Genomic DNA, 17,971 nt, shown 5'->3' with positions numbered 1-17,971 from the left:
CCCCTCCCCAAGTTTAGCGTTTCACACGTCTTTACTAGAGAGAACAGTCCGATGAAGCGTCTTTTGAATAAACGGTGAAGTTCGATTGTTAGAACTGATGTATTTTTTAAGCATACTGATCCCATACATCTAATTAATTTCTTGAAAGTCCAAAGCCTACTACAAAATTTATCTCAAACCTGCATTGCACAAGGACCGAGAAAACGAGGCACGTGATTAAGTGGTTACGATACTGGCAGTCATGTCATAAAGAAAACGTGTAAACCGTCTGAGGATGAATCACAACGATTCGAAACCGGTAACGGTTTCCTTTGAATGAAGGAACTGAAAGTAAATTTGCGGCTGGTTGCTGTCCTAGCACCATCAAAATTTGTCTTCAAACAACAGCCACAGTCTCCATCATGTCATCATATGACAAAATTGCAATAGACCTATATCTCTAACGTCTATCAATTGTAGAATTTTGGAACACGTATTATGTTCGAGTATAATGACTTTTCTGGACACTAGAAATCTACTCTGTAGGAATCAGCATGGGTTTCGAAAAAGACGCTCGTGTGAAACCCGGCTCGCGCTATTAGTCCACGAGACTCAGAGGGCCATAGACACGGGTTCCCAGGTAGATGCCGTGTTTCTTGACTTCCGCAAGGCGTTCGATACAGTTCCCCACAGTCGTTTAATGAACAAAGTAAGAGCATATGGACTATCAGACCAATTGTGTGATTGGATTGAGGAGTTCCTAGATAACAGGACGCAGCATGTCATTCTCAATGGAGAGAAGTCTTCCGAAGTAAGAGTGATTTCAGGTGTGCCGCAGGGGAGTGTCATAGGACCGTTGCTATTCACAATATACATAAATGACCTTGTGGATGACATCGGAAGTTCACTGAGGTTTTTTGCAGATGATGCTGTGGTGTATCGAGAGGTTGTAACAATGGAAAATTGTACTGAAATGCAGGAGGATCTGCAGCGAATTGACGCATGGTGCAGGGAATGGCAATTGAATCTCAATGTAGACAAGTGTAATGTGCTGCGAATACACAGAAAGATAGATCCTTTATCATTTAGCTACAAAATAGCAGGTCAGCAACTGGAAGCAGTTAATACCATAAATTATCTGGGAGTACGCATTAGGAGTGATTTAAAATGGAATGATCATATAAAGTTGATCGTCGGTAAAGCAGATGCCAGACTGAGATTCATTGGAAGAATCCTAAGGAAATTCAATCCGATAACAAAGGAAGTAGGTTACAGTACGCTTGTTCGCCCACTGCTTGAATACTGCTCAGCAGTGTGGGATCCGTACCAGATAGGGTTGATAGAAGAGATAGAGAAGATCCAACGGAGAGCAGCGCGCTCTGTTACAGGAATATTTAGTAATTACGAAAGCGTTACAGAGATGATAGATAAACTCCAGTGGAAGACTCTGCAGGAGAGAGGTTCAGTAGCTCGGTACGGGCTTTTGTTGAAGTTTCGAGAACATACCTTCACCGAGGAGTCAAGCAGTGTACTGCTCCCTCCTACGTATATCTCGCGAAGAGACCTTGAGGATAAAATCAGGGAGATTAGAGCCCACACAGAGGCATACCGACAATCCTTCTTTCCACGAACAATACGAGACTGGAACAGAAGGAAGAACCGATAGAGGTACTCAAGGTACCCTCCGCCACACACCGTCAGGTGGCTTGTGGAGTGTGGATGTAGATGTAGATCTGGAATGAGATTTGAACGCTGCGTCTCGCAATTACAACTGCTCAGCCTTAACCACAGCGTCACATAGGTGAGTGGCAATCTCAAAGAGAGAGCACCAAGCCGTCAGGAGCCCTGCAGGTACTGGCACGTTTACAGCAGCTACTTACCCCCGTGTGGGAACAGCCAGGTGTGGGCCGCGCTAGAGGTGAGCCTCGCAGCTGCCGCTGGACCCAAATGCACGTCGCGGTGCGGGCAGGCAGGCCGGCTGGAGGCTCTTGTGCCAGCCTCTTTGTGGCTCGGCCTCTGCCTTAATTAGAGCCCCAGCTTCCCAGCTCTCAAACACTTCCTCTCACTCTGCCAGCCGCCTTCTTGTGCTTCTCAATCCGCTCGGATTTCTCTTCTCTGCAGGTACGGCACGTTTACTCGCTTCATATGGCTGCATCCTCTCTTTAACTCTCCCCCCCCCCCCCCCCAGCCCCCTGCAGCCACTGATTAACTAAACGCCAGCAATATTCCATTTCACTCAACAACATCTGTGCTTCTTGTGTTAAGGGCGGTGGGGCACGAACACGATGTTCCGTCATAATCATGAGTTTACATAACATTTCACTGGGAGTTAAACCAACTGGTCCAATTAATCTTCAGTCTTACACACGTAACTCTCCCTTGCTGCTCTATAGTTTTTAGTTAGTAAGCTGCCACGTAATTAATCCTAATAATGAATTCAGATTTCAGATGAATGTATTTTCTTTTTCGTATCTATTAACTCCATATCATTCATGTATGTGTAAAATCTGCTTAATCTTGAGATGCAGGCTACACCGTAGTGCGTTCATTAAGTTTATTTTCAAGTCCGACGAAGATAATGGCACAGCACTCAAACACGACATTCAACAGCACTCTAGCAGTCAAACAAAAGGTTTTATTTAAATTTAATACAAAATTCCTTCTCCAGTTATTGCCTACTTGAGACAACACTATCTGTTTGTCAATGAAACCTTAAAAACAGTACCAAAGCGAGATGCTTAATAACACACTGTATAGATGACAGTAGCGCCGTACGCAGCGCATTTCGAAAATGGAAAATAAAACCTGTAAAAAAACCTACGTACACAAAATTTTAGTCTATTTAGAGAAGGAGATGAAAAGGAATATTTCTTATACAGGTGTCCGTTTCCCCGCTAGGAGTCCATGATAGTTTTAACGCTAGTTGACGTCCAAAGACTATGTTTCAACTGAAGTGTGATGAATATTCATTTCGACACTCCGATGAAAATGTTATGCATTTAAATTAATGCACAACCGGCGTCTGCGTTCTAATGACCGTCTGCCAAGCTCAAAACAATCAAGTGCTCCACGAATAATGGCTGCAGCTCCCATCAAATGGGCAACCAGCTCTTCTGGAGGGCCCGTCGGTGTCTCGTAGGCCAAACGCTTTATCTCTCTCGCCTCCTCCCCCCCCCCCCCTGCCCAAACACGCACACACACACACACACACACACACACACACACACACACACACACACACACACACACAAAACCCATAGGAGCGAGGCCCAGAGACCGCTGAGGTCACACTACCGGCACACCGCTTCCAAGCTAACAACTGGGGAAAACGTTGCCAAAATATTCTCATCAACGCCAAAGTGTTGAGCGGCCCGTCGTGCTGGAACCATAAACGTTGCCTGATTGCTAGCGGGACATTCTTCAATATTTCAGGTAGTACTTCACGGAGAAAGAAAGCATAATTTCCTCCACCGCGCTTGTTAGGAAGAAGATACGGCCCAGTCAGACGACAATGAACAATACATCCACACGGTTATGGAAAATCTCTGTTGATGGTGGAATACATGAGTTGCCTACGGATTTTCCAACTCCCGGACATGGCTATTGTAGCTGTTGAATTTTCCTTCCCTTTGAAGGCAGCCTCCTCAGAAAACAAAACACAGGATTATTTACAGAACTTATCCTCCCAATCAGTAAAATGTAATCGTGCTTAAAGTCACATTCTAACGTCAATTTGCTGCATACAAAGCAGTCAAAACTGTGGCATCGACGTTCGATACCACACTTGTTAGGGGTTGCAGTTATCGACCGCGGTCCGTACTGGTATCGCTGGACCCGCGAGTCGAGACTAGCGCCGCTTGCAACAACTCTCTACCGTGCGCTCGGCCACTCTTGCTCGGGACGTCAAGTAGGAAAGTAGTATAGCCTTTAGCTGATAGGAAGCAACCTCTAACAAGGCGCTTAGTTAAAGTATGGCCTTTCTCCTGACTATGAAGACTCCTGTACCACCAGTAAAGTACAATATATTATTTTTTACCAACGACATTTAATTATTTTAGTCGTTGTAGACCCAGACCATGCAGCCAGCTCCTTATCGACTTCACTGACAAACCTGTTGTATATGCAAAGAAGAGATTTGTATGTTTTGGCTACCAGTCATTCACATTGGCGACGATTCGTTCGTCGTCGTCATAATAAAACAACTGCCATTGTTGGCCTAAGGAAGTTTAGCTTCGCACCCCAAACGGGAAAATTGTGCACCTGTGACATTTGCGTTACATAACCAAAGTGTTCCTTCTCACTTCGTCTAGTAACTCCACAAATTTATGAACGTAATTTTTTTCCCGGCTGTATGTAGTGAAGTAAGTTCGACGAACGAGCTAATGAGAAAGAGACTGTACTACAGTAGATTATCCATTACACACGTAGAGCCTTCGAAGAGTCTGCGTGCCTACAGAGCGATTTAACAGTGATGTGGCATGAGCGTCACAGGTACCTATGTGAGCCCGAAGCGACTTCATGGTTCACAACGGGCGAAAACAAACCATTTTCATAGCCTGCGAAATTAATAACTTTTATCTTCAGTGCCGGGTTTCGAAATAACAAAGCAAATTAATAGATTACTCTTCTAACACCACCACAAAAAACTTCACTTAACCCTGTTTCTTTCTTCCAGATTACTATTATACTGTAAAAACATCCTGATAGCGGGCGTCTATGCTCATTGCACTATTACACTGTCTTCCTGAGCACTAACAGCTTTTGTGTGTTGCAAGCCAGACAAGCGCACTCGTTTTCGGTTAGCATAAAAATAATTAACTCTTTTGCAGCACGCCATTACTGTACTGGAGTTGAGAAATACTTTCTGCAGTTGAGTTGTTCAAACACAACAGTGTGGCGCATACCTGATTACAGGTTAGCAGTATCATATAACAGCTGTGCTATAAGGTCCAGAAATGAAAGTCTGCAATATTTTTATGCGTTTTACAGATGTTCTCGTTTACAATCAAATGGCGGCAGCATAATTCAAAAAAATTATCATGACTGTGGCTCCACCCAAAATAAAAATTATATTTATAATATAATTGCGCTGAAATACTAATCACTTGCATATACAAGCATACAATTTTAGTTGGCAGTGGGCATCTTCGAAATCTGTTTTCACCTTGAGTAGTAATCATAAGCCAATTATAAAATAAATCTCCAATTTGCTTTCGAAACCTTCTTAGCAACGAGGTTAAAGTCGCCAATTATTTATTTAAATGTAACTATGTTTTCTTTCTTTTTGTTCCTAAATAACAGTTCTCGAATAATAAATCATAGCGTAATTGTTTTGTACATCTGAAGAATTATAACAAATTTGTTTGGGTGGCTATCATCCGCAGCAAGCTCAGAAATATTCTTTATGTAAATGAAAACCACCTTTTTTTGGTTGCTATGTATTTTATTTGTGCCAGACGCGTTTCGTCTTTACTTTAAGGTTTCTTCAGTAGAACCTACAATGATACAGTTTCGTTTTGACATGTGCTATTTGTGGATTATAAAGGAATTCAGTTCCTGTTTTCGTACGCAAATAAGTATTTACTTACAATTATTCGAGGTTTTGGCTGGCATCTGCGTTTCCTGTAATATAGTCACAGGCTGGAGGTCGCACTATTATTTCACTTACGAAATAAGTTCATTTTCACGTTAGTGAATAATTGACATTATAGTGCGATCCCCAGCACGAGACCAGATGAGGGAAAACAAAGATGCCAGCCGAACACTCAAATAACTGTAAGTAACCATTTATTTACGTACAAAACGAGACGTGAATTATTTTATAATACACAAATATTGCGTATCAAATCAAAACTGTGTCATTCTAGACTCCGATGAACATGCCTTAAATAAAAAGGCGAAACATGTGTGGAACAAATAAAATACACTGCAACAAGGAAACAGCGGTTTTTATTTACAAAACGATTTAAAATTATCGTTCTTGTATTGCTTTGCAACGGGTTGAACAGCGCTCGACCGCCTCGTGTCAGAAATTCTCAAAGCAAATTAGCGTCACCGAGATAAGAGATAGTTGATGAATTGTATACCATGCTTCAGAGCAGAATTGCTGACTGTCTAAATCAAGTTTGTGGTGAGTACCTCACCAAAACTCATTTAAAGCATGTTCCATGTGAAACACTGACAATGTCGAATCCGCGTTTATTCCTTAATCTTTTCAGTTGTACAATATATTTATGTACATCAAAAATAATAAGCCACTTGAATCTTGAAAAATGCCATCAAAATATAACTAGTCTCATACCTGTTCCACACACTTTATTCAAATTCTCCGCAGGATGATTCACAATTGAAGGGCTCGGGGGAACACAACGGTAAGCCCCACTGTCGTATATTTTGAGTTAATCGGCAATCGACGCTACCTAAGAGCAACACAATATATCAGGAAAAAGTTCAAATTTCATTGAACATATGTCAGGGCGATACTCCATGATAAACGCCAGTGGCTGCTTGCTGCGGGGGCATACACAGAAGAACAGAAGGTTTAGGTAAACCTCACAACGGAAGTTTAGGCTGAGGAGGTGTGGTACAGGCAGCGAGAATGTTTTTCAGTCAAGAAAAACTGTAGATATAAGAAGGCTACCAGTGTCCTCTTAAACGTTTTGAAAAAGTAGGTGAAAGGAATGGAGGCAAAATTTCAAAACAATACGGGAAATTGGTGACTTTGATGTTCTAAGGTATGTCTGCAGGTGGAAGATGACTTCAGAATACTAATCATCTTTATTTACCTGCGAGATATTAAGTCGTAATATCCGGCGCAAAGTTAAGTTTCAGGAAATGTGCGAGGCAAAACTCAGGTCTTACTCTTTGATTAAATACAACGGACCCGGACTCACTGAGAAACAGTGAGATTACATCCCTCCCGACCATCGTGGATTTTTCTTGTCGGCCGGCCTTTGTGGCCGAGCGGTTCTAGGCGCTTCAGTCCGGAACCGCGCGACTGCTTCGGTCGCAGATTCGAATCCTGCCTCGGGCATGGCTGTGTGTGATGTCCTTAGGTTAGTTAGGTTTACGCAATTCTAAGTTCTACGGGACTGATGACCTCAGATGTTAAGTCCTATAGTGCTCAGAGCCATTTGAACCTTTTTTTTTCTTGTCGGTACAAGCAAAACAATGGATACATCTGGTATGTGAGTAGTGAGTGATTAAGTACTTTCAAGCAAACGAGCTATACAGTTAAGTCCTCTAGTTAGTCTGAGTAAATGTTCTCACATAATTATGTATCATTATGTATTGTTGTTAGCGTATGTGCTTCGATAATGAAATATTAAGCAACCAATTGCATATAAGCAATTTAATCTTTCCTCAGAAGGCAACTGGTTGCTTATACTACAGTTGCTGAAGAGGGAAAAAATACTAAATATGTGATTCGGATAACGTAATGGTGTCTCCACTACACGAATGTGTTTATTTTTTTATATTGGATTTATTCTAGTCTCTTCCTTGTTGTTTTCACGGCTGTATGGAAGAATATAGATGTTAACAGCCATCTAGAACAAAATGTATGTTAGATAAAAATTATTCGCATTTGTGGATCAATTGCAAACTTTAATCCACTGTATCTCCAAAATCCCATGTTGACACTTACTATTTATTACAAGATTTCGTGCGATCGTGAGAGGCTGACATGGTTTCTGTCTATTCAGTTGCCTGACATACTGAAAACTATAGCGACACGATTCTAAGTGGAAGATATACAGACAAAAAATTTGTATATAGCAACCATTTCACTAGTGACTTTTTTGTGCATTTCACTAATGACATTGTTTTAGTGTTGCTAATGGAAGCTGTTGGTTTACCTGCTGACGAGTGCTTACTATTGCGAAAAGGGAAAAACGAAATCAGATTGTCTGTAAATGTCCAAAGCCTTGTCGCTCATACATGAACGCATATATATAACAGCCCGCAGAAGAGTATACCTCCAGACTCGCATGATGGCACGTAATAATGTACTGCACACACGTGTCGGTAAACTTATGGAGACCGGCGTGCGACCACTTCTCGTGGGTTGGCGCGCTGCGCGGACTCGGTGCCATTTTAATTTACTCGCGGCGTGCACGCTGTTTGCCCGGCGGCTATCCTGGGGACGGACGCCGGAGGTGTGTTCCCATCCGCAACTTGGCTGATAAATCGGCTTTACTGTGTAATAAAAGTCCATTGTCCCGCCTCAGCATCCTACTCAGTGCCGCTCTCCAGCCGCACAAGTTTCACTCCGGCTCATCGAACATCCGGGGCCCCGCATTACGCTCGTAGAACCTGCGTTGTACAAAACCTCCGGGGCAGTTTTTTGAGCTGTAGTTCCACGTCAGCAAACTGCACCGTAGGGCAGCATGTAACTACACTGGCCTTCAATGTAATCACCGTTGAGCAGACTCCAAACGTATTGTGCAAGGAGACGGTGAACGCCGGTGACACATTTACGTTGTTTTCCATACCATATATGGAAACGTTAGGCTCATTCCAGATTGCGTAAAATATATTACAGAAATGGAACGGCGATCTCAACCAGCCGCACCCGTATTACACCAAATTGCATCTACAATCCAATCCAGACAAGCCACTCAGTGAAAGCATGCATCTTAATAACAGAGAACTCAAAAGAAATTCGAACACTTGCATGAATAACCAAACCATTAAACGGTACCTTAGAGTAAAGCTTCATCGGACTCCAACGTACAGAGCCCATAAAGATGATACAACATAAAAACTGAAATCTATTCTTTCCAAACTCACTGGGATAACCTCGTAGTGAGGTGCAAATATCTTGCGAACTTCAGCCTTGGTATTGGTATACAGCGTGGCCGAGTGTTGTGCACCTGTGTGGGCCAGAAGTCCACACGTATCAAAAATCGATGCTCAACTAACAGCAACAATGAGAATAATATATGGAACGCTCTGACCTACATCTACTGACTGGTTACGCACTCTAACTAATACAGCACCACCTGAAATCAGAGGCAATCAGTTACTATACTGAGAATATATTTAAAAAAAAACAGTCGAATTCAAATCTTCCTATAAATCAGGACCTGACAAAAAAAAACCACTTGAAATCAGAGTCACGCCTATGGCGAACAGATGAAGGGGTGTTTCCTTACGATCCAGGAAAGGAATGGAAAAGGTTGTGGAGCAGAACCAGTGTCAAGAATAGAAGCCTGGCTGGTGATCCAAACATTCCAATAGAGGGCTTTAATCTGCCGAGAAGAATACGGACTACCCTAAAGGTCGGAAGATGTCGGGAGATGATGACAATATGAGGTGCTTCGAACGACCCTTAATACGAATGTGGACTCAACCAATTGATGGGCCACATGATCGACTGCACTGTGCGTGGCTTAAGTGGTGAACCTGAGGACATACCTAAACTGACTGACAATCCCATTGACTAACTTACAAAATAAGCCTCATTGTGTAAAATTATGTATTATGTACCGGTGAATGTGTCTTATTTTATGGTGTAATCTCTTACTTAAAATTCGCATTGTAAATTCAAAACGAATAAATAAATCACAGTTCTCAGAGAAAAAAATTAATCGTATTTACCGCTAATATTGTCTAGAGAGAGATGAGGTTTAATGAATGAAACATTAAACTGAGAGACTCAATCGTAAAAATAGAGGGATTGGATTAAAAACGGTTTAAGAATCCTTTGCAAAAAGAACCATGTTTATCACTAACAGAAACTGTAGTAAAATTCTTACACACGTACTAAAGTCAAACAGAAAAGATCAAAAAGCTCAAGTATTTTCGAAAGATAGTTGAAGAAAATCGGTTAGAAAATTCTGTCGCAAATTAAAGGTTACAATGGGAAGGACATGTATTGTAAGAAAACATGTTTACAATAAAAAAATGCATCTCAAGAAACGAAAAAGTAATGCATTGCAACGCAGAAGCGAAACTACAAAGACTCTACACAACTGAATGCCTAGCACTGAATTAGACCGAAGAATCATAAGGAAGCCGGCCGTTGTGGCCGAGCGGTTCTAGGCGCTTCAGTCCGGAACCGCGTGGCTGCTACGGTCGCAGGTTTGGATCCTGCCTTGGGCATGGATGTGTGTGATGTCCTTACGTTAGTTAGGTTTAAGTAGTTCTAAGTCTAGGGGTCTGATGCCCTCAGATGGTAAGTCCCATAGTGCGTAGAGCAATTTGAACCATTTTTGAATCATAAGGAAAATTTTAGACCGAATAAAAATCAAAGTAGCTTAGAAAATAGGAAGTATTGATGAAATACAGAGTTAGTCATGAGTACAGAGTGCTTATATTTAAAATTTCGCTACTTGAGCTAGTGCAGACGGAAAATTATTTACCGTATGGGCACCTAACTTTATAGGAATGATGTTCAGATTGCGCGCTGCAGGATTTGCGTTGTTAGAAGTGTTAGTGGCACGGCCTGCCGTTAGGCGCCGGTACTAGTTTGCAAACAGTCAACATGGGTCTCCACATGGTGAGCAGGGCTTTACTCTTATAGCTGTTTTGTGAAAACAACATCAATAGTGCTGCTGTTCTTCACAAGTATCGCTGCATTAAATGATTAAGGAGAGGTCCTCTTTCTGGATATTGGTTGAGGAGCATGGTTCGGAAGATCGAACTAATTGGCTATTTGGGAAGTGCTCCTGGGTGGGCCCCATGGTCAGTTGCGCCATAAATGGTTGAAGTTACTGTTGCTATACATAAGAATGTTGTACGTATGTGCTATCTTCACGCAGTGCACGAGCTATGTTACGACAGCTGAACATTCGAGGTTGCACGTCCCACCTGAGATGTCTCGAGGAGCAGCAGAGCAATCCCTGGTGCGGCTCCACGCTGTCGTGAATACAGGTGGTCATCGCACTGAGAAATGTTTGTACGGTGGAACGTAAACATGGTAGGTAACGACGCAATTGACAAATGTTATCGTCACATGTGGAAATTGTGTTTCTTCCAATGGTTTATTCGTTATTTCTCTTCCGTAGGTCCTTATAAATGTTTCCAAAAAGTTTCATTGTCCTACGATCACTCGTTTTTCATCGGGGCCCTTTAAAGTAGCGGAAGTTGAATCGTAACCACACTGTACCTCACAGATATCGGACGACGACTATATGAACATTACAAATTACGCAGGAAACAGACACATATCAGTGGACAGAGTATCTCTCAAGCTTTTTGATTCAAATTACAGATGCCTTTATGTGGACACTGTTTGTTATGCAGCAAATGTCAATACTAGCCACAGTTCACTAAAGCCGCTGACACGGATTGCCTGGGAAGGTGCGACAGTAGCCCGCTTTGAAAATCTGTTCACCGGGTTGGCTATCTGCAGAAGCGAACTAATTCGATGAGACAATACCGAGCGAATGATTTGTCTACACGGTCTGAAACGTCTACCCCCTAGTGCAACTACGCCACGTCGCGTGCTACGAATCAAAACTTTGAGAGATGTCCTAAAAAAAAAAAAAAAAAGTTCAAATGTGTGTGAAATCTTATGAGACTTAACTCCTAAGGTCATCAGTCCCTAAGCTTACACACTACTTAACCTCAATTATACTAAGGACAAACACACACACACCCATGCCCGAGGGAGGACTCGAACCTCCGCCGGGATCAGCCGCTCAGTCCATGACTGCAGCACGAAGACCGCTAATCCCGCGCGGCAGAGAGATGTCCTAGTCACCTTCTCAAGCCATGGAGGTACTTATGAATAATGTTGTATATGAAGGTATAGGAAAAAATATTGGAAACAATAAGGTGAAGAAGACTAATATTTTGGGTCGTTTATTCAAGATGAATGACAATAAGCTGACAAAACAAATCTTTCAGCATTTCTAGGAACAGAAATTAATAACAAGCTGTTCCAGAAGTACAAAAAAGATTTAGAAATATACGACATAAAAGCAGAAGGAGCAGCAAGACATTTGCAGAAGTGTGTTAAATTTAGAATGATTTCAAGGCAAAAGCAGAAAGAAAGAAACGAAGGAAGATTAGAGTTTAACGTCGCATCGACAGCGCGGTCATTTAGAGACCTAGCACAAGCTGGGATTAGTAAAGGATGCTGAAGGATATCGGCCGTGCTGTTTCCAAAGGAACCATCCCAGCATTTGTTTGGAACGATTTATCGATATCACGGAAAATCTAAATCTGGGTGGCCGGACGGGGGATTGCAATCGTCGTCCTCCCGAATGGGAGTCCATTGTGCTAACCACTGCTGCGCCGCCTCGCCCGGTACGGTAGAACCCAGAGGATTCATACGTGTGAAGTGGTCTCAGGAAATAGAAAGAGAGATATGGTGAAAAGGTGACAGAACACTGCAGAGAACCAAACGAATAAATGAGGAGTTTAATTTCTCACTTACCCCCTGGTTGGCCAAAGAAGAGAGGGGGAGGGGAGAGAGAGAGAGAGAGAGAGAGAGAGAGAGAGAGAGAGAGAGAGAGAGAGTCGTTGGAAAAAAAAGTGCCTGCAACCCTGCTAAACAGATTCTGTAGTGAGTTTGTACTGTAGTACACAACTGCGAACTGTGTACCTGCCATCACAATATTGATCGTTAGACTGGTCTGGTGGTTATTCTCATTAGAAATTCACATTTAGGTTACACTGTAAATATCTTTTCTTTTAACTTTTGTAGTTCTTGTAATTGTAACCTTACAACATTTCCTTTTATTTTTTTGAGGAAGTTGTCCTACATCACAACATGCGAACTAATACTGTCTCGTATTTCTGAAGAAAGGAACTGGACCACATACGCTCAGTACAAATTCACGTGTGGTTAGTTTTATAAGACAGTTGAATTTTTAGCTTTAAGTTTGGCAGCGAGCTTCAGAAAATGTAACTTGATGATATAAGCCAAAGTGTCAGTTATATTGCTCAACTTCGTCTAGGACAGTGGTCGGCAACTCGCGGACAGTGGTCCATGTCCGGAGCGCGGAAAGTCAGAAACTGGCCCGCCTAAAATATTTTTAAAGTATAAATCACGAACTCAAATTGTTTAAAAATATTTTTCTATAGATAACAAATCATTTGAGCACCACTGTTGTAATATTTCCCAGAAGTCTAAAATTAACGGCTGAGTAATTAGAATTCGTAATGGTTAGTTACAGGTAGATTAAATGCATGGTTGCTATGCTGTGCAGCGCAGGACGTACGCTGAAAAGCAGGGGAGGAAGAGAGCAGGCTGGCCGGCCGGCGCAGTGTGTGTGTCGGTCCACGTAAAAGTTCTGCACATACTAATGCAACACGAGAATTTTATTCACTGAACAAGGAAATTTTAAAAATCGATTTTAGACACTGGCAACCTCTGAAACCTCTATTAAATCAGAGAAGGCGTATTCATTTAAAAACCATTTTCTGTGCTCGTAACTAGAACGACAGTCTAAAGCTACTTTATGACACTTCGTCAGTAGCTGCGTTTTCGCACGGAGCGTTTCGTTATTATCGTGGCTTATAACGTTTCTTTTGCGCCGATATGGATCCTGAAAAGCGTAAAGTTGGTAGTGAAAATAGGAAGTTTCTGACTGAGTGGAGTGAACGATATTGTTTTACGCTGCCTGATAGACGTGGACCTTTTCCAATTTGCCTCATATGCAACAGACCTGTCGCTCTTGTTAAAAGTGCCAATATAAAGCGACACTACAAAACAACTCATCAGCAGTTCCGTAACAAATTTCCTCTAGGTAGTAATGCTCGTCAAGAAAAACTCCAGGCATATCTCGAGCTTCTTATAAATAAAGTACGGCCTTCCTAGTTCGCTCTACGAGCGAACAAGAAAACTCTGCAGAAGCAGCGATGCGTGTGTGCTGGACGCTTAATAAACACCACAAGCCATTTTCAAACTCTGAGATAGTACAAAAAACATACGCTGGAAGTGGCCATGTCACTTTTTGAAGAGAAGAAGGATGTTTCTGCCGCAGTTCAAGGTATTCCGCATTCCATTGTCGGCAAGAAGTAATACAAGGAGAACCGAAAAATTGGCAGGTGCCAGTAAAGACAGTCTGCTCGAACATCTGCCGAAGACGCCTTGCTACGACATAGCACTAGGTGAATCATGCGACGTTGTTGATGAAGAACAAATGTCCATTTTCCTGAGATTTTTGGAAACTGAAAGTAAAGAATTTAGGGAAAAACTGCTAACAATATTGCCTTTGAAAGGCAAGACGCGCGGAGAATATTTATTAAGGTTTTCGATGACTTCATGACAAAATCGAACATTAGTTATAATACACTCCTGGAAATGGAAAAAAGAACACATTGACACCGGTGTGTCAGACCCACCATACTTGCTCCGGACACTGCGAGAGGGCTGTACAAGCAATGATCACACGCACGGAACAGCGGACACACCAGGAACCGCGGTGTCGGCCGTCGAATGGCGCTAGCTGCGCAGCATTTGTGCACCGCCGCCGTCAGTGTCAGCCAGTTTGCCGTGGCATACGGAGCTCCATCGCAGTCTTTAACACTGGTAGCATGCCGCGACAGCGTGGACGTGAACCGTATGTGCAGCTGACGGACTTTGAGCGAGGGCGTATAGTGGGCATGCGGGAGGCCGGGTGGACGTACCGCCGAATTGCTCAACACGTGGGGCGTGAGGTCTCCACAGTACATCGATGTTGTCGCCAGTGGTCGGCGGAAGGTGCACGTGCCCGTCGACCTGGGACCGGACCGCAGCGACGCACGGATGCACGCCAAGACCGTAGGATCCTACGCAGTGCCGTAGGGGACCGCACCGCCACTTCCCAGCAAATTAGGGACACTGTTGCTCCTGGGGTATCGGCGAGGACCATTCGCAACCGTCTCCATGAAGCTGGGCTACGGTCCCGCACACCGTTAGGCCGTCTTCCGCTCACGCCCCAACATCGTGCAGCCCGCCTCCAGTGGTGTCGCGACAGGCGTGAATGGAGGGACGAATGGAGACGTGTCGTCTTCAGCGATGAGAGCCGGTTCTGCCTTGGTGCCAATGATGGTCGTATGCGTGTTTGGCGTCGTGCAGGTGAGCGCCACAATCAGGACTGCATACGACCGAGGCACACAGGGCCAACACCCGGCATCATCGTGTGGGGAGCGATCTCCTACACTGGCCGTACACCACTGGTGATCGTCGAGGGGACACTGAATAGTGCACGGTACATCCAAACCGTCATCGAACCCATCGTTCTACCATTCCTAGACCGGCAAGGGAACTTGCTGTTCCAACAGGACAATGCACGTCCGCATGTATCCCGTGCCACCCAACGTGCTCTAGAAGGTGTAAGTCAACTACCCTGGCCAACAAGATCTCCGGATCTGTCCCCCATTGAGCATGTTTGGGACTGGATGAAGCGTCGTCTCACGCGGTCTGCACGTCCAGCACGAACGCTGGTCCAATTGAGGCGCCAGGTGAAAATGGCATGGCAAGCCGTTCCACAGGACTACATCCAGCATCTCTACGATCGTCTCCATGGGAGAATAGCAGCCTGCATTGCTGCGAAAGGTGGATATACACTGTACTAGTGCCGACATTGTGCATGCTCTGTTGCCTGTGTCTATGTGCCTGTGGTTCTGTCAGTGTGATCATGTGATGTATCTGACCCCAGGAATGTGTCAATAAAGTTTCCCCTTCCTGGGACAATGAATTCACGGTGTTCTTATTTCAATTTCCAGGAGTGTAGAATGGTGTCTCTTTCAACTGACGGGGCTGCAGCGATGATCGGCAAAGAAAAGCGACTAGTAAAGTGAATCAAAAATAAGAATGCTGGGCTACTATCTTATCAGTGCATAATTTACTAAGCAGCCCTTTGTGGAAAACTGACTAAGAAAGAAAAAATCGACAGGTTCATCATGTTGATTAGTTTTATAAGGTCTCTTTATGTTCTTCAGCACAGACAGTTCAAAGAGTTTCTTTCTGAGTGTGATTCGGCGCATTCTGACTTAGTGCAGTACAATAACGTTCGTTGGCTAAAAGAAGGTCAAGTGATTGAACGCTTTAGGGAAATAAAAGAAGTAGTAACATCTTTCTTAGAAAACTTGGATTCACAACAAGCAAGAAACCTTTTGGAGTTCCTAGTAAACGAATGCAGTATGCTAGCTGCGGCTTTTTTGAAAGACATTCTGAAACATTTAAATGCGCTCAATACCGAGTTACAAGGAAATGGGAAATTAATATGTGATCTGATGCAAAATGTGTCTTCTTTCCGTCGAAAGCTGGGTATCTTTGAAAAAGACATGGGAAGTCCCGAATTTTTTCACTTTCCAACAATTTTTCAATACATAAATAATTCTGAAATAATATATAAGAAACTATATATAACCTCAGTTGGTTTCATTACCGCACTCGAGGCTGATTTTTTCTTATATATTAGATTATCACGATTGCTGACTGGGCTGCAACGTTGAAAGTACAAAAATTCTGAAATTGACATTTCAGTATTCTCAAATTTTATATCACATCTTAAGAAGGGATTTGCGGCAAGGTTCTAACGTAAGACTTTTCAGAGATAGATAAGCTGTCACGATTCTTAAAATCTCCTTTTGAAGTTTCTCCAGCGGCAGAATGGACGGACTTGGCTGCGAAGTTGTTTTGCCTTTCAAAGCCTTTTCTCCAAATGGAGCTAATACACTTGCAGCAAGACATTTTCTTGCAAACGTATAAACCTGCATCTGCTGAGGAATTTTGCAGTAAACACGTCCCAGAAAAATATGAAAATTGCAAAAAATTAGCCATGTACCTGGCTACTATGTTTGGCTCCTCAAGTATCTGTGAATTCATTTTCAAAAATGAATTTTTTTTTTAAGAACAAGTATCGTTCAAGATTATCGGCCGCCCACCTTGAAGACATTATTCGCATATGCTGCTCCCCACGTGAACCTAACTTTAAGAAACTGGCTCAAGTCCGCGAAAGTAATTTCTCCTATTGATTTTATAATACAAATAGGCCTATCTATAGTATTTCATATTATTTTGCGAGTGAAAATTAGTCAGAAATATGAAGTTTGTCCTTTGATCCTCATAACAAGTTTCAAAAGGCTATTTTTGCCACTTACCACAGAGAGCAGATGGTGTTTGTGTGTACTTACTTATCTGCAGGCTGAGGCAGAAGACTGCAGAGGACGCCATCCGACAGTCACGTGACCAGCTGCGCCCGAGCGCCCGTCATCGTCACAGATAGCCTGGAAGGGAGAACAAGACACACTGAAAATTACAGGCCACATATCGCCACCTCTTCCTGTTTGCAAACACATCAGCACACATACAAAATCTCTACGAGAGAGACCGAGCGAGGTGGCGCAGTGATTAGACACTGGACTCGCATTCGGAAGGACGACGGTTCAATCCCGCGTCCGGCCATCCTGATTTAGGTTTTCCGTGATTTCCCTAAATCACTCCAGGCAAATGCCGGGATGGTTCCTCTGAAAGGGCACGGCCGACTTCCTTCCCCATCCTTCCCTAATCCGATGCGACCGATGACCACGCTGTCTGGTCTCCTTCCCCGAACCAACCAACCAACCATCTACGAGAGAACGATGTGTCAACCTTGCTGATTGGGCGATCGTGGGTAATGGCTATCGCTTGCGCAGCGAAACGTCTTTAGAAAAACCTTTTTTTTATAGCCAGGAGACCGTGATCAATATTCAGGAACTAACATTCAGCGTAGTCAATGTCTGGAACTGAGCTTAGCGGCAAAAATTAGCCAGTAGTACAGTGTATCTATAAAAGTTTATCCTGATTTCAAGATTAAATATTAATTATATTTGGCGTGGTACCGTTTGTTTTTGTTACAGGACTACTAGGAAAATTATAAAGTTTCCGTACAGCTGTGTCTCATTCAGAACTTTCGTCACATGGAGCGCTGTGTGAGCTGTATTGTAAAAATGGCACCCCCCCCCCCCACCACCCCCACCCGAGAAACTCAGTGTGCTGTGTGACTAACAGAAACCAAATCACCGATTGCTGTGCAGCGAAAGTGCAATCTATTATGGCAAGAAAGCACCT

General features: G+C 43.2%; 1 protein-coding gene across 1 annotated transcript in view; it reads right to left on the bottom strand.

Moving 5' to 3' along the window:
* Positions 1-17,971, bottom strand: part of LOC126474866 (calmodulin-binding transcription activator 1) — a 1,815,894-nt gene that overhangs the window by 1,239,145 nt on the left and 558,778 nt on the right. The window contains exon 3 of the mRNA XM_050102346.1: positions 17,056-17,148. Within this exon, the coding sequence (XP_049958303.1) occupies positions 17,056-17,095 (40 nt within the window). The 5' untranslated portion in view covers positions 17,096-17,148. The remainder of the gene's footprint in view (positions 1-17,055; positions 17,149-17,971) is intronic.

The sequence above is a fragment of the Schistocerca serialis genome, chromosome 4 (genome assembly GCF_023864345.2).
Source record: "Schistocerca serialis cubense isolate TAMUIC-IGC-003099 chromosome 4, iqSchSeri2.2, whole genome shotgun sequence".
Taxonomy (NCBI): Eukaryota; Metazoa; Arthropoda; class Insecta; order Orthoptera; family Acrididae; genus Schistocerca; species Schistocerca serialis.
This window is presented reverse-complemented; position numbering and strand designations above follow the sequence as displayed.